Source organism: Ciconia boyciana, chromosome 1 (genome assembly GCF_034638445.1).
Source record: "Ciconia boyciana chromosome 1, ASM3463844v1, whole genome shotgun sequence".
NCBI lineage: Eukaryota > Metazoa > Chordata > Aves > Ciconiiformes > Ciconiidae > Ciconia > Ciconia boyciana.
Genome location: NC_132934.1, coordinates 13,345,860 through 13,372,932, shown reverse-complemented (window position 1 = coordinate 13,372,932; position 27,073 = coordinate 13,345,860). Strand labels below are relative to the sequence as shown.

General features: G+C 37.4%; 1 protein-coding gene across 11 annotated transcripts in view; it reads right to left on the bottom strand.

Annotated features, from left to right (window-relative positions):
• MAGI2 (membrane associated guanylate kinase, WW and PDZ domain containing 2) overlaps positions 1-27,073 on the bottom strand; it is a 773,865-nt gene that overhangs the window by 527,732 nt on the left and 219,060 nt on the right. For all 11 annotated transcript variants that reach the window (XM_072858606.1, XM_072858618.1, XM_072858632.1 and 8 more), the window contains one exon: positions 6,161-6,277. In XM_072858606.1, coding sequence (XP_072714707.1) covers positions 6,161-6,277 — 117 coding nt within the window. The remainder of the gene's footprint in view (positions 1-6,160; positions 6,278-27,073) is intronic.

The window sequence follows — 27,073 nt, the reverse complement described above, 5'->3', positions numbered from 1 at the left end:
AACATTTCCTTATAGCTCTGCATTGCTCTATTCTGAGCCATCAAAGTCAAGTCTAAGCAATAACTAACACTTGTCTGAAAGAATAAAGTAGTTATTAAAGTTAGGTACTGTTACTTCCAGTGACGCAGACATTTCTTGGCAGTATGGTGTGCTAAGCACAGGTTATTTTATCCTAAGAATAGTTCCATATGACGTCAAACTGGCAGATCTTTTAACTGACAATATCTGGACTTTCTAATTTGTTTCTTTTAAGAACAAAGCCGTGCACTGAATTTCCACTCTTGAAAGATACTTTTGACACTGAACAAACTTATAAGAAAAACATATGAAACCACTGGCAAGTCTGTTTCACACATTTCCCTTTGAATGCTCTTGGCTATATACTTTTTAGAAGAGGGAAAATATTTTACAAATGAAATTTGAAAGGCCTCATATTTGTCCAAATGCCGATTAGTCAAATATATCTCACATCCTTATTCACAGCAGCAGAACTACACACAGAGAGCTTCTGAGGGGGGTGTATATTTATTGCGCACTTGACTTCTGCCACTCTTTCCTCACCTTTAAATTCAGAAACTTCAGATGAAAACCTGGCTATGTAATTGGGATTTCCTTCAGTATTTACTCAATATTGTCATTCCCTTGTTATATTGACTAATATAAAAGGTATTAGAATTAATACAAACTACTGTTCTATTATAACGCCTATTAGGTCTAACCCCAGGGAGAAGGGGCAGGAGAGGAAAGCCTCATCGTAACTCAGTATATACACACCCAGAGATGCCTTACTTCTTCTGATTGGTACCCATAAAGAAGACTATGAATGACTATGCTCTCCTAATGTAATACACCTCTCTGCCAGAGGGAAAGACCCTCACTGTTTTGGAGATGGAAATTTCTCCAGGGCTGAAAGTGTGGAGTGAATTCCCCTGAGGCTGAGTGTCCTCAGCACCTTGCAGCGATTTCTGCTTCAAGTAGAAACACATTTTATTGACTTCAGTATCTCAAAAAAAACCAAAGCGCTAATGGCACTTACCTTTGCTATATAAGACAAACAAAAGCAAGTCCATCAAAAAAGAAAAAAAAAAAAAATCACTACATACGCTTTCTCTTCTGGGAAGAGGACTAGACAATAAACAGAAGCACTTTGTAATATATGACTTCAACAGTACACAGACAATACTGCAGCATGTAGGTTAAATATATTTATACACGGACCAGATTATACTAGAATAGAACAAAACCATGTTTGAAAATGAGGCTTTTATTTAAAGTCACTCAAAATGACCCAAGAGTAATTATTCACAGATGGATAAAAATAAGAAATCACAGCAGAAAGGAAGGATATTATTAAGTGTCCATAGGTTTCCTATTTGTAGTTCAGTGTGTTACCTATATTCACCTCATATAGCGCAATCATAACGCCAACAGGCGAACTAAGCAAAAGAAATAATTTTTATCACTATTTCATATGTGGGGAAGTATAGCACTTAATGACTGCATTTCTTGCCTGTGGTCACTCACATGTAGCTGAGTCACAAACTGAACCTTTTTTCCTATGTTGCTGACAAATGTCTTAAACCATCGTTCCTCCAAGTCTTCTGTGTTATAAGTAGTACTCCATTATCCAGTGCAATAAGCCTGAGCCACACACCCAGTCCTCTCTACTCTTTCATCATTTTTGGTTTTCTAAATGCAAACACTAGGAAGAAAACTTCCTCATGACTTTTTTTTTTTTTAAATTATTTCACATTATCACTTCTGATACATGGCCAGTGGAGGATACACTTCTGGGCTGTATCCTTTGGTGGTGTAAATCAGTGCAGTGGGATAGAGTAATTCACCGGAGCTACTGTCGATCTGAGGTTATATCCCAGCGGATATCAACAGGAATCTCTTCAAATTAATAGGTGATTTTTTACTTCTATGAATCAGCTTGTCATTGTTCGACTTTTTCCAGTGCTGTTTAATCACAATGTCTTCCACTATCACTTCATATTCCCCATCTGGGAAGGAAGCATACGGACTCTTTTTTCAACCACAGCTCCACTACTTTGCCAGCTCTTAAAAGAAATGGAATTTGCAATTGCTTGGAAGGACATATCAAAGGGGACAGGTCTGACCATGACTGTCACTACCAAAACTGCTTTCCTGTCACGTGCTTTCCCCAAAGCTTTATTCTTGCGATGACACAAAGTTAAAGCTATCTCTTCTCACATTAGTGAAGACTGGAAAGCTGCTTGCCCGCATGGCAACTGCAGTTTGCCAACAGCACTACCAAGCACGAGGTGCAGCATGACTAATTTGTTGGCTGCCTGTAGCATTCACAGTCCTGGATGTGTTTTGTGGCCTTTCTCCAGATTCCTGGACTTGGACAGAGTGTCAGATACTGCTTACATGTGTTTAACAATGACCACTTCTTACCACGGCTATTTTTCTGTATTGTAGGGCAACCTCAATAGTTAGTGTTCCCAAATAACTTCAGGAATAAGTTTAGGGTATGAAAACTATGCTAAAAACCCATACAACAGCAAAAGGGGAAGAAAATGCATGAAACAAACTTCAGTCAGGTCTTCTGAACTTGGAGACCTGTGAACCTTTCTTTCCCCCAAAACTGCATTTTGTAATTTTTTTGTTTTCCTCTGAGATGCTCAGCATATTTATCATCTGTATTACTTTTGGTTTCCCAACACCTGAAGTCCAGTCCTCCTGCCTGCATTAAAACAAGACCTGTGCCCTGACAGACCACTACCCAGTCCTCCTTCTAAAGAGTGCATATTTTCTTTTATATTATTTGCAACACTGTATCTTTAAAAAAGTTTCAGTTTCTTGACCTTGTCTGTTGAAAGCTTTATTGCTTTTCTAACTCAGCTTCAAATTAACAGAACTTTTTCTTCGTTTTCTTGTTTATGCATCAGTTTCATTACTGCTGTCACACAGCTCTGGGGACAGAGCTAGTTAACGACTGCATCTCAACTGCTGCAAATACAATCGCACGTTCTGCCCTGGAATATATGCGTGTAATTCCTATTGACAATGCAGTGAAAATCAATTTCACATGGCACTGAGAACTGCAACCACTTATGGAAGGCAGCATTTGACTCTTAGGGTTCCACGGTCATTTCTAATTTGGTAGAGAATGGCACTGCATTATTAAAAATAGAGAAATGCAAGGGTCACAAACCCAACTAATTCATCCCATCCACAGGGGCCACAGTTTCCAAGGGCAGAATTGATCCATTACCCTCATGTCATGCTTTTCCAGCCCATTCATCCTTTGGTGCACACAGGGATGTACACTTGTATAACGTACAATTCAAATTCTTATCCAATAAATACTGGCTTACCTGTTCTAACTACATTTGGCTTATCCTGATTTAAAACAGGTATGGATTTAATTCTGTGCTTCCTAGTTTCACAGAGAATACTCACTCAATTCACATAAGTGAAAGATGTCTTAGTCTGACTTGGAAGGCTGAAAAACCAGTGGTCATGCCCACTGCACTGCTAGGGCCAGTGCTGTCAGTCTGAACAAAAGCAAAGAACAGTAAAAACTCAAGGTCAAGGACTCTCTTATAAAGGTTCTCCTGGTTTCACTGGCAATTATACCTCTATAACTGAGGAAAGATTGTAGGCGCATTTTTGAAGGGAAAAGGTTGCCACCTATTTTTCAGATTTTTTTTCTCTTTATGTTACAACCTTGCCATTGGAAATAAAGGCTACATTGCACGCAGTTGGCTTTCTCTATATATTTTTCTGCACAAGAATTTGACCAAACTGATTGCTGCTTTTGCTGTGTTGGCATCCATTGCAAGATTTGTAATAAGTACATGGTTAGTCTGTACTCATTAAGTGAACTTGTGGGCAATGGTATAGTCAGTTAAATATTACTGCTGCATACTAAAGAAATCTCCCTACCACTTGTAAAGTACACTGTTTGGACGGCTAACCATTACTCTTAGCCTACGTACAGAGCTTAAAAAAAAAAAAGCGAACCCCCAAAAAACCCCCTGCACAAAGCAGAAAATTTGGAATACCAGCAGCCTTGAAAAGTAAATTCATGATTCAAAAATTCATTAAGTTATATGAAAAAAAGAAAACAGTTGAGAACATTTTCCCTCCTAAATATGAATGCTGGAGATAGAATAAAATTGCATTAAAAAAGATTCGCCTCAATTATGATTGAGGGGAAATCTGTGTTGCAATCTATGCGATGCTGTCCTTTTCATTTACCTGATTACAGAAACTTCTTTAGCTAACCACATATCACCCTGTCTGCGTTTGTTAATTTCTGTATTTTAAAATACCCACTTTTCAGGAGGGCTGAAATAGGATTTTCAAGAAAATTTCAAAGAAAATATGCCACTCAGGCACCATTTTTTTTCCATTTTTTTCTACCACCGCTATTGAAGAGAGTCTTCTACTCTATCCAAGAACATGCCTGCTTACCCAGCAATTCAGCAGCTGTCATCTGCAGCACTATACTGTTTTTGAAAATCTGGTTCTTAGTTAAAGCTGCTCAATATGTGTTAGAATAATGACCTAAGAATCTAACCACATAAAATGACACGGAAGATGGATAAGTCACAGCAGAAAGGAAAGGTAATATCAAGTGTTTATAGGTTCCAAGTTGTCTTTGTGGTTGTAGTGCTACTTTTTGAATGATAAATTTCCTTCTGCAAGTACTGTATTACACTTGACAAATGAGAACACTTTATTATTGCCTTGACTGAAGACAAAACAAACCCAAAAACTACTCATCACACCCATACTGCCGACAGACAGTATGTTACACGTGTGCAGCAGTTGCAATATTGTTGGGCTTGCTTTCTTTTTAATCTGGATCTCTGTCATTAACAAGCACATGCTGGGGCTGTGATAAGTATACTCCTATGCTAATGACCCCCCAGACATCCTAAGAAGTGGGATTTAATCTCAAAACATCTTCATACTTGCATTTGCACTTCAGCTGTGATGTTTCTCAGCACCTTCAGACAAACCTAATTCATCATAAATCTCACATAAATATAATGGTTTTGATTTTCTGCATACAGGTAATAATTTTTTAATGTTTTTCTCCACCTTCCTTTCTAATCAGGGATGAATGGAACTCCTGAAATGAAGACTTTATATTTATTTATCTTCAGCTTCCAAAAGAAAAGGGAAATGCTTGAGCGTCTTTTTTTGGTGGAGCTTTTCAAAGCTCCATTCTTTAATGTAATGAAAGACAAAAAGTGTACAGTATCATTCAAAACAACACAGCTTTCAAAGAGTGTCCACTCATTACCATATAAATAGTGCAGTCACTTACTCAGTATACCTTCCTCTGCCTATCATTCCAGTGTCAAGCCTGCAAATTCAAAGGTGCACCCTTTTTTTGCCAAAACCAGAAGCTCTATTTTTTTGTCTACTAAATAATTATTTTATGAGGGAAGAATAATGGAACTTGAGTCCATTTTAAATGTTATATTATCTGTCAGCCAAGTAGATCTGTTTTGAAATGCATGGTCCTGACAGTCAGACACAGCTTATCTTACTCTGCTTAGTTTCGTGTCTACTGCAGAAATAGGTGAATAATGTCAATAGCTACAAAAATGGTTTTAGAGGTTTCAGAATATTTCAGATATAGAAACCATTGACTTATGTGACAAGAAAAGAACACATATGCAAGACAATATGAATTTTCATTGCCATGCCCACTGCACCTAAACACAAAATTTCCTAGTTTATATGTTTCTTCTGTTGCCCTACTGCATTCTAAACCCCACAGTATTATTATGTAAAGTATAATACTGTGGAATACGAGGCAGATCAAACTCTCTCTGTTGGACATTAATTTAACCAGCCAAGAAAACTGCTTTTTTCTTTAAATGTGTGCTTTTTAAAACTGCAGAAGAAAAGGATTATTATTGCAGAGCCACAGTTCATGAGAACTACAACTTTGAAAACACCATGCAGTTTCAGAAATGGATTCAGCATTAGACAGTTCAGTTTCTCAGTAATAACGTGGAAGACATGAACCAAGCCACAAATCTATTTACAGGAAGACTGCTTCATCTACAGTCCACCTCTTCATGCCTTGCAAATGGCCTCAGCAGCATTAATTCAGATAGTCTGTTGCCACTAAGAAAACAGATTTATTCATCTCCACCCTACTCACATGGCACTGTGCGGAGGTAGAGATTGTCTCTTATGATCTGCTGGAGCTCATGGTCTACCGAACCTTTCTGGAACCGTAAATTGAGGTAGTGACGAAGGTCCTTATCAACAATGCCTCCTGTCAAGGAAAAGACAAATGAAAGCATGATTTTAAAATATATTGCTTTGATGGAAGCGATGAATCATTTGTAAAGTCTCAGAGGCTCACTTTCCTTCATGTTTCTGTCACAATGGATGACAGAAGCACAAAGAGCTTTCTGGTTAAGGCATGCAGCTGGTATAATATTACTTAGCATCAGTAACTGTAAAGGTTAAAACAGTTAATGACAACTAACTGGCTAAATCTGTACAGTTCAGAAAATACATATAGGATTACAGACAGAGGTTTCCATTTTTTTCTGCACAAACTGGAACATATTGTTATTATATAAGTACCTAAATATATATCTAAATAATACATTATTAGGTATTATGTTCCCCATGACCTTGTACCAACTTCCCACCTGCTTATTAAACCAAAAAATCTTGGTTCAAAATGTCTCTGTAATGTTCAGTGTTTTCAGTCCAAGTCTAACCAGAATAAAATGCAGCTGTACTTAATGATCATATAAATATGATATAATCTTTTGTGTTATTTATTTCTAATAGCACTCACATCTGAAAAAGATACTATAGCAAATGAGGGTACATATTTTATTTCCACCACTGAAAAGAGTCATTAGTAATAAAGCATCTCAGCATAACACTGCAAACATGGAAAAAAAATGAGTTAAAAAACCTGTATTTGCTATTTTTACTATAACTTTAGGACAAAACAACCTAAAGTATTGTTTAGCCACTGACTGGTGTATCATGTTCCACTGTTAAAGGCATACCCATAAATCTAATCCAACATGATTAATAAACATTTCCTCATATAGCTCCTCTCCATTTCTTTTAACCTGGAGTATGGATCACTTTTATAATTATGGGAAAAAAGTCTATAAATAACTGCATTTCTTCCTTCTTCAAAATTCTTGACATAAGAAAAATATAGAAAATCATTACTACACTGAATTCTGACATATATTCCTTAGATGAAAAATTGCAAGCAGATAGATCCCTAACTTGTTGCTTCACACATTCAACCTTAAAATGTTTTTTCAAATGGCATTTGCTATTGAACCCTCTGCCAAAAGTCTTATTGGCTTGGACTATATAAAGATTTTCCTGTAAAAAGGAACAAATAACATTCCTACCTAATTATTTGAAAGTCACTGCAGAGCACAAATAGCTATAAATTAAAATATATTTATCCTTACAGCTATTCCTATTTATCTGCCAATTACAAGTCCATAATCTTATTATTGCTGCTCTTTGTCAATAACTTCAAAACCTTTTGTTCCAGGTTTATAAAAAGCTTACAAATAATTTCTGTCATCTTTAGCTAAAGGCAAAAAACCAGCAGACATTCCTAATCAAAAGGAAAAAACAAAGCCCCAACTCATAACAAACACAAAGAAATACCTGTGCGCCCAGTTCCCAGAGGCTGAGAACTTCCATACAGATCGCTGTTATTCCAGGATCCCCACTGAGCCACTTAGTCTACTACTTTGGTACCACTAACCCTGTTTCTAGCAATGGGCTGTTTGCAGACCAGAGCATCCTTACTCCTGCTAATTTCTTACGAGATTTCAGAGGAGGTGAGGGCTAGAGGAGGCTGCAGAGAGATGCTCTGCTCCTGATCGGAATCAGCTGTCCTTTCTGATCAGCTGCAGAGAGTAAAGGTCCTGCAGCTCTTGCTCTTCTCTCTCTAATATACAGAACATGCCCAGTGATGCAGATGCTTTCTGGCAGCCTGAGAAAATGCCAGCTCGAGAACAACAGCTGTAGCCTGCCCACTGACATAAACCTGAATCATTCAACTTATGACATAAGTAAGTTTAGGAACCTACACAGATTTCTGACCCTCAAAGTGCATTTTTTATTTACAGCCTTTTGCTTCAAACACAGCCATTTACTTCACCATGTGTTAACGAATGCACTAAAACCTCCTAAGCACTTCATAAAAAGAGTCACCTGATATTTTTGGCAAATTGCATATTCCAAACTGGAGTATAAAAATGTATATTTACAAGAGGAGATACTGACAGCCTTGTATTTGTTACATACAGATTCAAAAGCAAAAGTTTGTAACAGAAATAAAACCTGTACGTGGTGCAGAGGAAAAAAACTTACCAGCTTCCAAGCACAAGGGAAACACATTAATTTTTTCTTAATATCTGAGTACATACTGTAACATTATCAAAGTCTATTTTAAAGAGCAGTCAGATGAACTACAGACAGCACGTGTACAATTGACAAATTTCCCTCTTCAAAAGTGATTCTGTTTTCTGACCTAAGTGACGTTTTTCAATTCTTTGGGCACAAGGTACCTTTTTTTTGAGTCTGGTATAACAATGAATTTTACATCCTGGAAAATATAAAAAATAAAATAGTTTGAGACTCCTGAAGAGCAGATGCAAAATTTTTAATCATCCCTCCAATCATCATTCTTCTGCTTTCCTTCCCTTAAAAAGCTTTGTTGTTTTACCTGATGCTTGTCAAAAGCATACTTGACTCCAGATGTTCTTTCCAGGTATTTATAGTACCTGAGCTTTTGAGCAGCCTGATCCCTTTAAGGTACAAGCAGAACAAAATCTTGAGTGTGCTTGTATGGGGCTATAAGGCTTTTTGCAAGAAACCATAGTGATTCACAAGAATGTAAAACAGCCTTGATTTAGCAGCAGTGAATTATACCTTGTGTTACAGACTATATAAGTCAAGAATAACATGAGTAATAATAATAGGAATATGTCCTCCAAAAGGCTGAAATAAGAGACAGAAAATATTATCATTTGGTTTGCTTTGGAGGGAAAAAAGAAACTTAGTGACATTGTCAATATGTTCATAGAAAGAGAAGCAATCAGAGAGAAACTGGTTTTACAGGCAGTAACAATACTCCGTTATTTAGTAGTCCCATCCAACCCAGCTGGACAAGTGTCCGGTACTTGGTTTCTATAAAATTCAACTTTCCATTATTTTCTCTTTTCGCAGTACATTGAAACCCACTGAGGTGTTGAAAAATTCCTCACATGAACCTAATCCCCTAGTTTTCTATTATTCCCAGCCAGCCCAGAGTGGAGGACCTTGGAAGGATGCTCAGGGGCCGCCAGTGCCTGCCGCACCGTGCTGCCAGCCCCGCTGCAGCTGCACAGCAGCTCAGGAGGAGGAGCTCAGAGGGAAAGAGCCGCATCCTGCTCACCGTGACACGAAGGCCGCATCCTGCTCACTGTGCATGACAGCGAAAGGAAGAGCTGTTGTGTGTCAGAGGCATTATACAGCACAAGCTTTAGAAACGCAACCCAGAGATCATAATTAAAAATGTGCTTTGGTCACTGCCACAGGAGGAGGCTGACAACTGCGCGACAGAGCATGCACTGGCTTGCAGCCATGCAGGGTTGTTTTTTTTTTCTTTTTCCTGGCTTGAAGCCTATACTCTGTTTCAGTTTCATTTCACTCCAATGAATCCCATTGCTTTGCTAGCTGGGAAATATAGGACGTGAATTAAATACTTCCAGTAATAACCTCTTGCATAATGTATGTATGTCTGGTTTAGGTACAGCTACCAATCATGATGGCAAACTCATAACCATGACTGAATTTGATTCCACAGATTATAAAATGAGATACACTTGGCTGAACTAAAAAATACTCTGTTTGCATGTTTTACTTACGAATTTAATGAGCAAAGTATATCTTTTTACAGTGTTTTAATATATTTCTGTCAGGTTTCCTTCCCTTCTCAAAATCTAGTAGCAAAGCCCAATCAGAAAAGAAATACAATAAAGAACACACATACAAAAGGGTATTGAATAGTTTGTAGCTCATTAAAAGATTCAAAACTGAAAAAGATAATTGCTATTTCCGAGAAAATGACAGGGATAAAGGTTTATAATTTTCTCTAGCCCTAAATATTGTAAGTGGGTTTTTTGTAACTTCCTATTTGGTAACGTACTGATGCTGCAGCTGGAGTCTACTCTTGTATTTTATTTTTCAGTGCAGGACTACTTGCAAAACACAAACATCCCTCTTCTTGTTCCCACAATGTTATCTCTAAATAATTTATTTCTTTCCTTTAACACAATTTTTATCGTTATGACTTCTCAACAAACATTTTTGAGTATTCACCCATTAGTATTTTCTCATCTTGTATCATAACCTTTCAATAAATTGACTTCCCAAAACCTGGTGTGGTACATTATTTGTTTTTTAACAGTATAATCAATTGCATCTCAGCCAAGAATAGTTTGCCTTAGATATTTTATTTGCTGGTATTAGAAATTAAAAGATTTCAGTTTCCCTGGGTTCTATAAATACTCCTGGTTAGAAAAATCTATGAGTAAGCAAGACTCTTACATCTAGATTTGCATCTGTACATGACCTGTGTCTGAGAAAAACAAAGGAAATAGCTTAGGATCTGGACCTGTGAAAACAGACAAGTTCTTAAGCTTTTAGTATATACCTCCTCTCTTCTACTGCCCTATTTGCATCAATCTGCGTCTCCCCTTGTTTTCAACAAGCTCCCACTTCTGACTGAAATATAAGACATATATTTGGCAAAGTCAAATGCCTTGGCTGAACAGGCTTTCACCAGCTTTGGTAAGACTATTCTACCGGAGAGTCTCACCCCAAATATTTATGTAGGTGCCACCTGGACCTCTATATTAATCCTATGGTATGCCTCCATGGACATCTGACAAATAGCTCAAGTTTCTTCTGCACCTCTTCTGTAGAAGACATGCAATTTGGTGCATGCCAGACTAACTTCTCTTTCATCATTAACAGATGATCTAACTGACTTTTCAATCAGTAGCCTAAATGACAGCCTGACTTCTTTGAACCAGATATCAGGAATATCTGATTTATTAGTTCTTTTGTCTGGTGATGAAATTAAAAAGTCTTTTGCCCATGAAAATGGCTGCAAGAATTGTTTTTGTGTCTCTCTGGGATCTACCAAGACAGTCATAGCCATCATAAATAAAAAGCTGTGTATATGGTTTAATTGCTCATTTCTGAATATTTTTGGAAATGTTCCAGTAAGAATCCAGAATACCTGAAATTATCATATACAACCCTTCTCAGTCATCCCCATTGGTTCAGTGACACCATGCCCACCTACCTATAAAAATCTCTATGATTTCTTCATTCTGGCCTATAAGGCCTAGCCTGAGGTGACCTATAATTCCCCTCCTCCAGTCCTGTTCTCCAGACCCACATAGCTCTAGGCTGGTATATGCATAAAAATCAGCAATGCAAGTTGGAGCAGCAGTGAGGGACTGGCACTACCCAGCTGTGAGAGAGCCTGTATCAGCCAGGGCTCCAAAACACTCCTGCTGACGTACTTATCTCACTGCAAGCTCCCTAAAGTAATTAAAAAGCTTTTAAACATAAAAAAATATTAACTTCCATATACCCTCTTCTCTCAAAGTTTCTTTCCCCAGATGGTCCTCTCAGGAGAACAGCAACATTCCCCTCTCCTGAGGGCTCCACCTAACCCATAGACCATAACAAAGTTTGTGAACAAAGACGTAAAATATGTCCACAGGACTTTTTTTCTTTTTTTTTTTCACAAGTCCAGTAATATTTATTACAAAAAAATTCAAAAAAATATCCTTAAGATATAAAAGAAAGCATTAATTAAAGAGGAATTGATGAGTACCATTACTCATATGAATTGCTAGCATTTGTAGTACAAACAAGACTTTTTAAACAAATTAAGTATGTCTTATCTTAGTACTTGATTAATGAAGATATCATGCATTTAACGTTTCAGAACCAGTATGAGATTATTTACTTTTATAGTTTATTTAACTGGCAAGAGTAACCAAAAAAATCACTTTTAAGAGAGAATACGAAAATTCCAAGTAATATCAAAACTCTCAGTTGGATTTCATAAGGATTCTTATTAAAATACAGCCTGCAGTTAAGTCTATTATTTAAAGGAAATTATTCTCAACAAACCTATCTAGTGCTCAGAGGAGTGTAAAGATGAATGATGGCATTTCACTAATCATCATATATTGAGCATATTCAACCCTGGAAGTTCCTTCAGGTTTCCATGTAAAATATGTAATCACTACAGGAGTAGACTAAAAACAGTACAACAAAACTTTAGTAAATTATAACAAGCATGTATTACATTCCAGTCATCAGCTGAAGATTACACTTTTTATTTTTAAAGCCTTTCTATCTCTAGATTAAATTCTGTGGGTCTTCTTTGAACTTCTGCCTGCCTTCCACCACTACCTTCAGCCAAGTCTGCCATCAGACTTATCTGCAACGTCTCAAACCATCAGGGTTGAGCTATCGTCACTGTAGAATGTGTGGTAAAATAAAGTGTGATGGAGAACCAAGAGGGAATTATGGAAGAAAATTAGACTCCTCAGGAAGAAAATTAATTTCTTTCATACTTGGGACTACTCCAATAAATTCAATTTCATGATCCTTTACTAGACACCTAAACAAATTTCAAGAGTAAAGACTCTGGAAAAATGTACAACTTGGAGTTCTTATATGCACCATATATGATGAAAAACATTTTAAGATTTAGTTTATTGACACGGAAATGGCCTTCTTTTTTATAGCCTACTATTTTGTAGTCTTTCCTTTTCTCTTTGCATATTGATTATACAGTACTACAACCTTTTTGCTTATTGGTCTTTTATATTATATATCATATACGTGTATATTGTATTTATCACACACACTCACATTTCAATCCTTAGATATATCCTTTTATTTCTCCCTCTTACCATTTTAAACTCAAAGATTTAAAATACAGGTGTGTAGGGCTTACAAGATAAATTGCACAGGGATGGTACTATATACATAATATAAACTGTATTTAAAAAACCCACAAACAACAAAATCTAGCCAGACAATGAATAATTTTTTCCACGACAGGTCACTGAGCATTCATATGGAATCACGGAATCATAGAATATCTCAAGTTGGAAGGGACCCATAAGGATCGTCAAGTCCAACTCCCTGCTCCTCACAGGACTACCTAAAACTAAATCACATCAATATTACATCAATATTTGGATGTATGTCTCTGTATAAATATGCAGTTCCCTAATCTCTGTGGGCAATGTATTTCACCTGCTCTCCTCAGACCAGGAGACAGGCTGAGGTTTGCACACTCTTTGATCTTCACAGTGGAGAAAGTTTCCACTTTCTCTGTTGCAGGGAATGGAGGTATCCTCACTGGCTAAGGACAACCTGGGTTCATTTCACCACTGTGTTACACCTGCCCTTGTGGCACCTTTTCCTGGGGTGGTCTGAGAAAGGACTAGATCAAGAGGATACCCTGCAGCAGCAACAAGATGAGACCAGAAGCACCGGGGGTAGGCTGATCCTTGGAATAATGCGAAAGCATACCATGCCCTGGATTTATTTTCTTAGTTTCCCTGGATTTATTTTCTTAGTTTCATGGCTAACCTTAAGCCTCTGTTTGAAATATAAAACCCAAGTGTGCACTGTGCTGGAAGCACAAATGTGGTTTGTAATGACATGGGGAGACTGTGTCAGCAGGAGAGTCAGCTGAGCCAAACACATCTACATTTGGTACCTTGTCTCAGATTACTGAACTTCAGCGCTTCTTGAAATAGTAGATCGCCAGTCCTCGTGGCTACAGAAACAGCCTTCCATTGTGAAGCCAGTTGCAGCACCTTCCAGAGTCTGCTGGCAGCACGTAACATTGACTTTGAGATAGGCACTCCCAAGTTAACCTCAGAGAACTGCCATTTTAGTAAAACCATTTTGTAGCTTTGCTATTTAGAGGTAGTTTGTTTTGTTGTCTTCAGTTAATTGGCCACCCAGCACAGCCCTTGACTGTAGGTTCTGGGAAACACCATGATTTAACTGGTTGGTAAAAAGAAGTCAAGCTGTACTTCATGTAACAGAGAGGACAGTTTGTGGCACTTTGCTTTCAGAATACTTATGTTTTATTCAGTGTTCTAGTTAGTAGGTGTATAAAAAAAGTAAAAATGATGTTCGAATACTGCTGCTGCTTCTCTACAAAGGCTGTCTGGAAATTAACTGCCTTTTACTCTAGTTTTGAAATTCACTGAAGCAACATTTCCTAATTATGAAACAGAGCTATTTGTAGGTGCCTCCAGTATATCATTGATTTGACTGATAACTTACACATAAACATTAATGATTGCTACTGAGATATTTAAAAGACTGTAATTGTTCCTATAAGACTTACTACAAGGGAAATAATTACCTTTACAGATGTTTTTGACAAACACTAAATTGTAAGGGATTATACATTTACTTACCAAGTGAGAATGTCAAAAATGACACTCAGCCTGCACAGTCATATAGAGCCCAGAAATATCTGCAAGGATAGACTTCTCCTCTTGAAATCTGAACATATTTACAGAAGTCTTACTTCAAATACTACCTGGCATTCAGATGGTCCCACTCATAGAAATCTTTTATTTGGACAAAGGGTACCACAACAGAGCTTGAAACTTGTTAAGGCCAATGTTTGTTATGTGACCTAACTCCCAGATACAGCTCCCAAAGAAAATGATAGAAAGGTCCCAAGTGACTTCAACAAGAACATGTGGAAAAGGGAAATAAAATATCTTATTGGTATTCTTCTAAAGACAAAACCTCTTTGAAAACTGATGGCACTTAAAGCTGAAAACTCATAGAATAAGCTTAACCAGAGATTGACTGTAGCATACTAAAAACATTTGAACAGAACTAATAAGGCTGGTTTTAGCTTCAGAAAAACCAACTATATTGTTATTTGGGCTGGATATATTGCCAGGAAGCTGTTTTGAATTCTAAGAAAATCCACATTAGCTACAAATGTCCAATAGACAAGTTAACCAAGGGAAAAAAAAAGTCATAAAGATGTAAGAATTTTGTTTTAATCAAACTATAGCAGAATATTTTTTCATGTATATACTTGGGGGGAAAAAAACCCCACGCTTCTCTCTGTGTGCTGCTTACTGACATGCTCATTAGAAAAAACACACTTATAAATTGACTTCTCTGGAAAAGCTTGAATGCAGCATTAATCTCTGATACACAGTAATGGTGACATTCATTCTGGCTGGGTACAAATTATGCCTTATTGTGTCAGTTTAATTCTTTGTGCTGTAAGGGTGAGTCACCTAACACTGAAACTCTACAACCTTTCTTGGGGTCATCTGGTGGAGCAGCAAATTTAATACCCAGAACACCTGCAAAAAGGGCATGTTCAGACAGTATTTCTCTGGAACCAACCACATACATCTTACTTGTATCCAAAGCCATCTCTGCTCTCCACATCCAGAGCCTCTACAGTCCCCTCTGGGCTCCCCTCTGGACTGCCTGCTCTGTGCTGAGAGCTACATGGATAGATTGCTGGTCTTCAAGAAGAATCTGTTACAAGTTTTATTATTCAAGCAAAAGTAGAACTTACAAGAGTAAGTTCAAAATTGTCTTACTGTGGACAAATATTCTCCTGTTCTTGCTATGCAATGGGTAAAATAATCTCTTAAAAGCAGACAGCAATTGCTCCTCAACTTTAACGGAAAAGTTACTGTTCTGTTTAATACTCCTTTCTTCCCTGAATGCAGCAATGTGACTGTTCATCTACTAGGGACACAAATGTTCTTTTTCTCTAATACTCTTTTAGTTTTATCTTCTTTGTGGAAGACAACTCTGATGGAAGTTTGAGGTTTGACAAGTGTTTGAATAAAATATGAAAGACTGGATCAGAATAGTGGCATAGTTTCACCAGCCTTGAATTATTTGAAAGGTATTCTACTTAAATCATAGCTGCACAATTTTAATTGCTTGAGATAGAGACTTATTTTCCTTACTTCTGGAAATAATATTGCCATATTAATAGGTTGTGAATTGTGTGATGACATTTTGTAAAAAGAGGAAGATTAATCTGGGTAAAAAAATTCCAGTAACACATAATTTATGAGGGAAGCAAGTTCACAGAGGCCACCATTGTATGAGTTCTAATAATAGTTACAAAATATGATTTAGGTTGGTATCTGAATCATGGGAGCCCAGTTTTTCAAAGTCTTTACAGCATCTCAGTCTGAACCCATAATGTACCTTGAAAAATCACTACCATAATGCATTAGTTCCTGGCTTTCTAATAGCTTGTTGCATAAATAGCAGAAAACGATTTTGCAGACTTTATACTCATGAAACTTATCAAGCGAAAACTTAACATGCAATAGATAAACTGAACTTTGAAAGCAGAGTTTACAAAATTATTGCTAATCTATGAGATTGAATTGCATATATGTTATCAAATGCATATCCTTCATCCAAAAACCTATTCTGAATCAAGTGTCATGGCATTCATATCATTAAAATGGGAGGTGCTTTACAGCTATTTTTCAGTAATGGGAAATTAAGACAACACAAAACATGCAAATAAGCCTGAGGTCAAGAAGGCGTCCTCCAGCTTTATATACAACACAGTACTCAGAACACTTAACTAACATGGTCCTGTTTCATTTCTGTGTGATGCTCCTTTCAGCTTGAAGTCCGTAGTGATACCATGTTCCAGCTATCACTCAAGTTAAACAGGGTTGTGCCTAGTCACAGAAAATTTCACTGAACAGAAAATTTCTCAGCACATGAAACCAAAATGAAAGCCATGTTAGAAACTGAGCAGGTGAGGCTCTTCTTTCTAAGTCAAGAGTGGGTGGGTACCTCAGTATGTTGAGGCCACAGGACCAGTGGATGCACTATATAGTTCTTGTGGGATAGTGCTGAAGTGGCGATACATGCTACACGCTAAGAAACCTGCATTTCAGTCAAGACAGAAGAGCAAATGAAGTCTGTGGAGAGTTTTGGATTCTCTGGAACAAAAGTTGCAGTACTAATTGAACAGGTCATTATTAGGCTTAAAAACAAATGAATCAAGAAATAACTAGACTAGCAGTGGACATAATATTTAGAGCTTTACAAAACTACTGCACTGTTAATCCCCTAAGAAGGGTAGCAGACATATTTCTAAGGCTGCATATTATTCAGGTTTTCATTTTGCGCTGGCTTGGGAATTAGAGCCTCTCACCAAAAAACAGTTTTCTTTCCCTGTCTGGGAGGTCCATTCTCTCTAAGGCATCCAGGATGGTTAAAATTACATAGGTAATTACTGGCAGAAAAAACCCCTCTCTGATAAAAAGCATATTAAAAGTTGGATATAGTACACAATTTCACTATAAAACTAGTTTTTAAAAAAGCTAGATATAGCTAGAAAAATCTATAACAAAATAAGCATTTACTGTTTAAAATGACTGCATAACAAGGCATAAGTAATCCTATTTTCTTTCTTGAAGACATCTAAAACCTCATTATTCTTTGTTTGTGCAGTCTTATAAAGAAATTAATAATCTTACAAGAATAATTAATAATTAATACTAATAATTACAAGACTGGCATAAAGAATAAATTTGATTTTGGGAAAGAAACGTGAAGGTACAAATAAGCCAAGGGGTTTGCTTGGTTTTGAAGTAAGGTTGAAAAAATTAGTAATATGTCATTGAAGCACCTTTTATAGTAACAAACTTATTAGCTATTGTAGCACAAAAGCATGACAGATAGTATCTGTTACCTTAATATAAAACCCATTCAAAGTATTTTCTGGCACAATCCATCACACTAGGCAAGCTTCAAAGATGTACAGTAAAAGTACAATCAAAGCAGTATAAATTTTGGTAAATTGTTGAGTCATACTTCAATATGAAAAATTAAAATGAAGTTGTTGAGGCCTCAATAGTACTGTGCAGCACCATGCATCGGGTTTGCTACAGAACGTCTCTAGAACAACTGTGGCATTTTTCCCTACTTATGCGTTAATTAAATCCAGCAATATTGTCATAAAATCACTCAGCTACAGGTACCAGGACATTTCAGATCAGAGGAACTATTGCTCTGGGTCAAGTTCTGGGCCGTTATGCTTAGTAGTCTGTCTCTGGCAAGCATTTTGCCAAAGCAAAGGAAAAACCAAAGTGCCCATCAGAGCCTGGGCGCTCCAGCTGCTGCAAGGTGGCAGGGCAGACATCCTCTCTAATTCTCCCTCTGAATCACGCTCAGTGAGAATACAATTCCTATACTCCCTCTTTTTCCGCATATAAAAAGGAAAGTGTTCCTACTTCTTTCAGAGAGAAGCTAGCAAGATAAAATTCAAGCAAACAAATAACTAAATGCCAAATACGACAGCAAGATTTGTAGAAGATCAAGCAAATTATTTCCATGTACTTACTGCTCACAGTGCTTTCTATGCAGTGACAATACCCTTCTTCAATTCTAGGCAGGGACACAGACTGCATGAACTCATGTCTCTGTATCAATCAACAATAGCAGATCCCCAGCACGCAAAGACAAATTAGCTTGTTCAAATTAGCTTGTTCTCAAAAAGCTACAAAAGTAGGTTTGATTTTTAAAATAAAAAAAGAAAGTCTTTGTGATGTCACTCAATGAGCATGTTCAAATTACTGTATGTTGCTGAGCCCAGCCATGTCTTTAGGCAGTCGAAGGTACCTTTTGTGTAGTATGGTACTTTAGCATAAAAGACAGCACTTGGTTTTGGAGCACTGAACCAGCTGCTCAGTACACGAAGAAGCTGCTATATTCTGGGACAGTCTCAGTTGGTTAGCTAAGTCCCCTTGTGTTGATTTAATTAGCACTGCTGGAAAATGTAAATGACCGAGAGAGACACTGTGCATTGTGCAAAATTACATTGTGCAAAATATGTGTGCTTACATAATATGTTTCAACAAAGAAATAAAATGCTCCTGTTCCCAGGAGCTCCAGGCAGGCAGATGGTGGGTACTCCAGCAAGATCATGCACTTCGCCTGCAGAGAAGCGATGCCCTCAACCTCTGGGGAAGAGACTGCTGCTGCACTTCTGTAATACCCCAGTTTGCTGATCCACAGAACAAAACACAGGATTACAGCTGGACTAAAATTGCTCACTCTGCATCCCCAGAAGCAGGAAGGTGTCACAACAGGGGACAAAAATGAGATGACAGAGTTCTAGGTTCACTTTTTTACCCTTCAGGCACATTGTCCCCATGGCTATGATCTACTGGACTGAAATCAATCCAGTCTGGAGTTCAGAAGAATGCTTAGTTGTTTCATACAGAATTTATTACATTTTCACAGTTGTTGCTTAATTAAAAGAGAAAACTAGTGGGCTAAAATCATGGGACAAAAAGGAATTTGGCAAGCCACTGAGGTGTGGATTAATAGCTACACATTTCCAGCTTTATCTGTGCATGTTAAGGTCAGTATCAGTGTGCATATGGTACAAAGCCATAAAAGTGCTTGAGATATGAATATTGTCAAGGAGGATACGCCTGTAGTTTCATCTGCCTTTCTCTGTTGAGATTCTGATGCACATCTTATAAAATATTAGATCTGTACTTTCCCAATGCCATTTCCTTCTTCTAGTGGTAAAGACCCAAGGTACTACAAGGAAGCTTTATACCATATAAGAAATGCCAGCAGTCAATATGCCTTTTTTGTCTTTTTTCTTTTTCTTTTTTTTTTTTTTTTTTACAGCTAGACAGTCTTAAACTAGCATGCAGAGATAATGGAGACATTTATGTTTTTAAATCAGGAAGCTAGTAAAAATTTTCTGTTTCTATAAGACTGCAATAAAAAGGGGAATTAAAACAATAAAGGGCCAGATTCTTGGATCCTTATGCTTTTAGGAAAGGAAAAACAGGAAAACTTCTGTTCATCTCATGGATTCTCTTCTGCACACATAAAGACTGAAAGGAAACAGAACTTCAGCAGCCAGCTTTAATTATTTTACCTATATCCATTTTAAAACACTACGGTGAGGCCTTCTGGGACACACAGTGGTGGACTAGAGCCGCATATGCAGAACAATGCCAGTGTTCAAGTCGGATTGTTTACTCATCCTATACTAATAAGCTCAAATAATGCTTAAGTCAGAGTGGCTCTGCATTCAGATTTCAGGTTGTAAGGTGTCAGAGCAGAGAAAAAAGAGATGCACCCAGAGGGTTATATTTAGGGACTCTGCAAGTCTCTGTTGCTTCAGGAGGATAGATGAAGAAGGATGATAACACAGGAAGAAAAAATGAGTTTTCTATGCATATTTCATGCAATAAATAAACAACATAATTCACTGCACTTTAAGAAGGAGCTTTTTTGTTTCAGGAGTCCCTCCAGACTAAAATGTGCTAAGTGTTTGTGCTGGTTTTGGCTGGGATAGAGTTAATTTTTTCCATAGTAGCTAGTATGGGGCTATGGTTTGGATTTGTGCTGGAAACAGTGTTAATAATACATGGATGTTTTCATTATTGCTGAGCAGTGCTTGCACAGAGTCAAGGCCCCACCCCACCAGCGAGTAGGCTGGGGGTGCACAAGGAGTTGGGAGGGGACACAGCTGGGACAGCTGACCCCAACTGACCAAAGGGCTGCTCCATACCATATGGTGTCATGCTCAGCATAGAAAGCTGGGGAAGAAGAAGGAAGGGGGGACGTTCGGAGTGATGGCGTTTGTCTAAGTAACCGTTAGGCGTGATGGAGCCCTGCTTTCCTGGAGATGGCTGAACACCTGCCTGGCCATGGGAAGGAGTGAATGAATTCCTTGTTCTGCTTTGCTTGTGTGCGCGGCTTTTGCTCTACCTGTTAAACTGTCTTTATCTCAACCCGTGAGTTTTCTCACTTTTACTCTTCCGATTCTCTCCCCCATCCCACTGCGGGGGAGTGAGCGAGTGGCTGTGTGGGGCTTAGTTGCCGACTGGGGTTAAACCACCACAGCGTTTGATTTCAACGTTGAGGTTGCTTTCTGAAGGCAGCTTGAGCTTCCAAGTGATCCCCCAAAATCGTAAGTTAATTTACATGACAGAAGAACTGAAAGACTGCATTGGACTTACTCTATTTGAAGTTCTTGGAAACTGCATGGATATCTGAAAAGATGATGTGCCTTGGGGATCAATATTAATAGACAGCATGTCCTATCTATTGACCTTTCATATATTAGCAGTTCTGATAAGGAGTTAGTTATGCTTTGGCCTGAAACATGTTGGACATATTAACACATGAAGAATCCTGCACAAAAAAATTGCATTGACACTAGTATTAATTAGCTCAGTGAGCTCACCTGAGTAATTTAAATCTTTGAGATTTGAGTTCACAAAAATCCAATTCTCTGCTTAAGGGCATGAAATGTATAAATAGACCCTGTCTAGAGCTGCTTTCTATTTCTTCCTTTTGCTCTTTAACCTTTCCCTACTTCTCCATATCTTTCCTTTTACCTTGAATTCCAGTTTCCTTCTAGCTTTTCCTTCTACTCTTTTCCTTCCCCTGTTACACTCTCCTCTTGCCTTTCCCACCTCCCCTCTCTTTTTTTGATGCTCTCAATACCTGTTTACTTTCTTGAGTGATAGCTCAAGTCTGCCATAAGGTGGTGAGTGCTGGAGTGAGCACCAGCCGTGCCGGTCACACTGAGTCCACCCCAGAGGAAGCGATCTCTGAAGGGCCAAAGCTCTTGATGTCCCAAACAAGCAAGCATGTGCAAGTATTACACAGGTCTTTATATATCTGCATGAATCCAAGGCACCTATGTCCTTATACCTGTTTCATGCAATAAATGTCAGAGCTAAGGAAATACCTTATAAAAAAGGAAAGATCTGTATGTGTCTATACCAGTATAGTACAAGCCAACCAGCCTAAAGACTTTCAGACTCTATAATATTGAGGGGAAAAAATGCTTTTGCTTGCAATTAAAGAACATCATAAACGAAATACTATTTAGAGCCCTTGTTAATGGTTAAATATTTTTTGCAGAAATATCTAAAGCAAGTTGTAACGGTGTTAGCATGCCAGTTTAACTCAGATTCAGTACTAGCTTTCTGCATCAAAATAGTGAACTCCTGAGAGGGAATATTTAGAGCTGAGGAACTCTCTTGTTTTAACTGAGAAGGTGGCAGAAGTGCAAATCACATTTGCCCCAGAAAAAAAAACCCAAACCATTTAAAGACGTTTCTAAATGTATAATGTTGGTTGAAGCTTGGAGCAAATCATCAGAAAGACTAGCTGGCTGTTTCAAGACAGACTTCAGTTGAAGCTATGATCTTATTCATGAGGTGAATTCAGAGGTATTCCACAAAGGCATCTGATTTTTGGTGTTTTAATTAAACAAATGGAGGAGAGAAATTTCAAAGAAAATTGAGTAGAGTAGTCTCCACTGTACTGCAGTCTGCAGGCATCTTTCTAATCAGCAAAAGACCAAAGACACCAGGAAAAAAGGATCTGGTTTTTGTTCTTAAGGAACACATAAAAGATGTACTAATTCACCAGTTGTCAAGGAAGAGCTGGCAGATGCCCTAACTCAGAAAGGGAATAGTCAATGTATGGAGTTAACAGCTTTTGTGGTTGGAGATATTTCAACAATAAAGGGAATGCCATACATCAAGGAAAACCAAGAGGAAAGCTAACATCTGAGGATACTGCCAGCATTGTAATATCTCTTAAAAATTATCAACTAATAATGCATGCTTTTGTGAGTGGTTAAAGAGAGGGTATATCCATATTAGAAAATAGTGCAGTGCAATGGCAGCAGACTGGTAGAGTGACTGGTTGAGGACCTAACATCCAGACTGTACATGCTTTAGGAGTGTTACTTGGTACTTGTTCTAGTCTAATCCCACTGACTCAGTGACCACTCATCGCTGGACACTTCCTGGGTTATCTTAATCCAAAATTAACCCAGTCCACACCCTGTGAGACTGATCTGCAGGATGAACTAAAATGCAACAAAGTAGGGACCACTGGGATATTTACTTCAGAAGAACATTCCTGATCTGAACTGAAATGTTAATGCATATGCACCCACATTTGCTTTCTTGCTTATTGCCATCGGTACACTGAACTCTGAAGAAAAAGCTTTGTAATGACCGTAGATTTCATCTCCTCATCCAACAGCTGTGGAGAAGTAATGTATAATGTGCGTATACATATTTCATGGAGTGTTTTGACAAAAGCAGTGACTAAAGGAAGTTTTGATTATATTATAACTTTTTCAGTAACAGTTCAGAGGAATTTAGATTATGATCATTATACAAATTTGATTAATTTGTGCTGTCAATAAATCACTATCCATTAACAAATTAGAATTGCTCTGGTAATAATATAAAATGAATTTCTCATTGCAAGTAAGTTTCTCCTGTTACAAATTCTTTCTTTTTTAATGCTATACTACTGTATGCTACACCTCTTGTTTTTGCTTCTGTTCTACAGGCAACCCATAAAGGTTATCCGTTGCCCTAACAAGTACCTGAAGAGATAGATACTCAATACTGTTGCTACTTTCAGGTTTATTGATGTTGTTGTTGTTATTACTAGTATTATTATTAATCCATGTATTAATTTGTTCCCAAAATAGAATACCACAAGGGGAAAATGGATATATTTTGGGATAGCAGCCAACTACTACACCACAAACAAGAAAAACATTACTGAAAAATACTGGATATTATAAATAATTTATTCAGAGTTTCAGATTCAAAGTAGCCAGGCTGCCAAAGGCTACTGAAACAATGATTGGGTTAGAAAAATGTCACTGAGCAATTTATATGTCTGTAAACATGGAACTGAGCAGGAGACAGACTTAGTATTACTTTTTTTTATTTTATGTTTTAAGGCAAATTACATTTTCTGAATTTCTGCATCACAAATGTGGGGAATTTAAAAGCATCAAACAGAGAAGTCAGATCTATCATTTGATGGCTGCAGATTTGGAAAGATCAAAAACTGCTCCAAAGATGGGCAAAGGCATGCAGTTATGTTTTAAGATTACACATATTAATGCTTGATGTTCAAAGTCAGAAAAAAAAAAATTAGATCATTTTGTCTGACCTCCCACATGCTGCAGGACATGCTATTTCAGCCAGTGACCCCTGTATTAAACCTATTAATTCATGTTGCTACAGCACTTTCCAGAAAGGTCTACAGGCTTGAAGATGAGAAAAGATGGAGACCCTCCCCTCTTTCTTTGGTAGTTTCATTTGCCTGACTCTTAAAAATTTATGCCTTAATTTTAATTTGAATGTCTCTGACTTCTGTTTCCAGTCCTCGGCTAGAGTATCTCTCTTTCCCTGCAACAATGAAATACCTGGAACAGCTCCATTAAAAAAAAGTGTACATTGTAAATGAAACCACTTTCTTTTTCTTTTTTTCTTTTTTTTTTTCCCCCCTGTTATTGTTGAGCTGAACAAACCGAGAGACTGAATTTCTCTGGTTTTACATCTCTTGGATGTTTTTGACTGCAGCCAATTTCTAATTTGTCTACATCATGTCTAAAGAAAAGAGAGCGGAGCTGCACACAGACTCCTTACTGACACCAAGAGCCCCAGCATGCCCGTGACGATACCACCATTGAAATTGCAGGGAGTTTAATGCCTCTTTACAGGAACCAACAGAAATGAACTCTCAGCTCTTCTGAAAAGCCCCCTATTTTTTCACACTGCCTATAGAACACTGTATATTTAAGTGTATTTCAGTATCAGAACAAGAAAGCTTTCAATGGTAATGCTCGTCCAATTGGCAGTCACAGGACTCAGAAACAGAGAAGATGCAAGACAACTATTTAGGGAAGGGAAAATGTTGAAAAATTACAATAGAAGGTAGGAAAAATTTTACTAACACCAGCAATGATTCTGTTCAATGTCACAGGTGACCAGTAAGAAATATGCTCTAAGAAGCTATTTGAAAAGACAAAGGTATTTACTGTGATTTCAAAGTCAGGCACTAAAATAGGATGTGGATGTCTATGTATTTTTTCTGATTTGGGTCTAGAAAACTTCAGCATTGCAAGATAAAAATGAAAGAGAAAAGGTGGAGTAAAATAAAACAAACAGAAAAATGTTTGCAAGAAGTAAGAATAAAGTCTTAAACATTATTTCCTCTATGAAAACTGGACTTGCATGTTTCTTCACAAATACCTCTAAAAAATCTAGTTTCCATTCACTCATATATTGCCATAATCTTCACCTACTTGCCTAAAGTTTATAGGTCCTGATATCCCTAAATGGTGAAGTTGTTTATGATGCAAAACAAACTCTGTATTTTACAGCACAAAGATACTATGGTAGAATCGCATTTCTCGTTATTACTGAAAAAGTATTTTCTTAAATCTTTTAAATCTAGGAAATAAAACCCCTGCAATTTGATGAGAAAATAGGTGTTTTGGGATGTGCTAATCACTGAGATTCCCCACCCCTTGGTTTCTTTTCTAGTAGATATTTGCACAAATTTAAAATGAGTATAAAGATATTTAAAATCTTACTCACTTTAAATTGTACACATAATGGGAAGGCAAATAGAAAATCAGCTCCTTTTCATTTTTAACAGTTCTGCTATTATTACCCATATGTAATAATAAGAGACAGATCTGATGCCATAGAAGAAAACTATGTGACATTATACGATATTAAGTGATAAACTGTAAGCAATCATATCATTAAGGAATATCAGAATACATATGTGCACAAGGGACAGAGTTAACACTATTCATTCAACCTTAACTGGCATTTCACTGCTTCTGAAGGCTTAATTGTCTAACATTAACATTCTTCTTACACTCTAGGGATGTACTTTATAACACTCTTTCTGCTAAGGCAAATGTTATTGTAGCTAGGTAGTTTCCTCCCCCCCAAAGCATTCTGTAGATAGTTGAATAGCTGCTACGCTTGTAGAGAAAAATATGTATTGCTGATGAGTAGAACAAAATAACGAGAAAAATATTCTAATGAATACAAGATACATCTTGAAATTTCCAAACTGCTTTTGGCACACCACAGAAGACAGGACACCACTCTGCTTAACAAGATTATATTAGACATTCTACTTAACATGTGATTCTTCTAAATAAAGTATAATTTCATTTTCATGTATTTTTCTGCAGATGTAAGTCACTCAAAAAAGGAAGATATAGCAGCCAGTGTCCACAGAAGCAGATCACTGATTATCCAACACGATAATTCTTAGTTTTTAATCAATTTCTCTGAGCCTACAGTAACAATAAGCTTTCTCTGCTTTTCCTAGACCATGCTCTAAATTATGGCACATGCCTATAATGATGGGTATAGTACATCACTCGCACCTTTTCCATAACCAAGACCTTTTCCATAACCAAGCTCTTCTAGGAGCAACGGGAGCTCTGGTGTCTTCCTGCATCTGAAAGACTGCTGACCTGGCCAACTGAAGTGCCACTTCTCTGAATTGCTCCTATGGCATAACGGGACATATAAAATTTATGATACTCTAGCCTGGGCAGATATTTCCTCCAGCTATGTGTTTTTATCTTGTTTGTAAGCACTGCAGTTAAAAGTTTTCATCACTCAAGGCCTTAAGATACCTTCCTTCCTTCAGCATCCAGAAGTGCACTGCTTTCCGAATGCCTCGGCCTGCCTAAACAGGTATGATCCTTTCTGGCTAGTAGTTAATTTTTACATTCCAAACCAGATATGACACAAAATGTTCTTCACTGTAAATAACTTTCTGCATTTTAAAGAAAGGCATTTTGGCTGCTCCTTTCTCCAAGAAATACAAACTATTGTTCCCTTAGAAAAAGCTTACAAGAGAGAGAGGCTTTTTTGACTTCTGAGCCTGTTTCTCAACCAGGAATTTTTGTTTGCTTGTTTCCAGTGCTAGTATGGTTAAGAAAAGAGGTATCAAATTTCATTTGCAGTTGTTTTATTTAAAAATCTCAAGAAGGAAAGCAGTAAATATGGCTTGCTTGCTTTGATTATTTCAAAATGTTGCAGACTTTATTTTAAAAGCAATTTAAGTTTGGATTATAAATGGTATTATTATTCAGTAA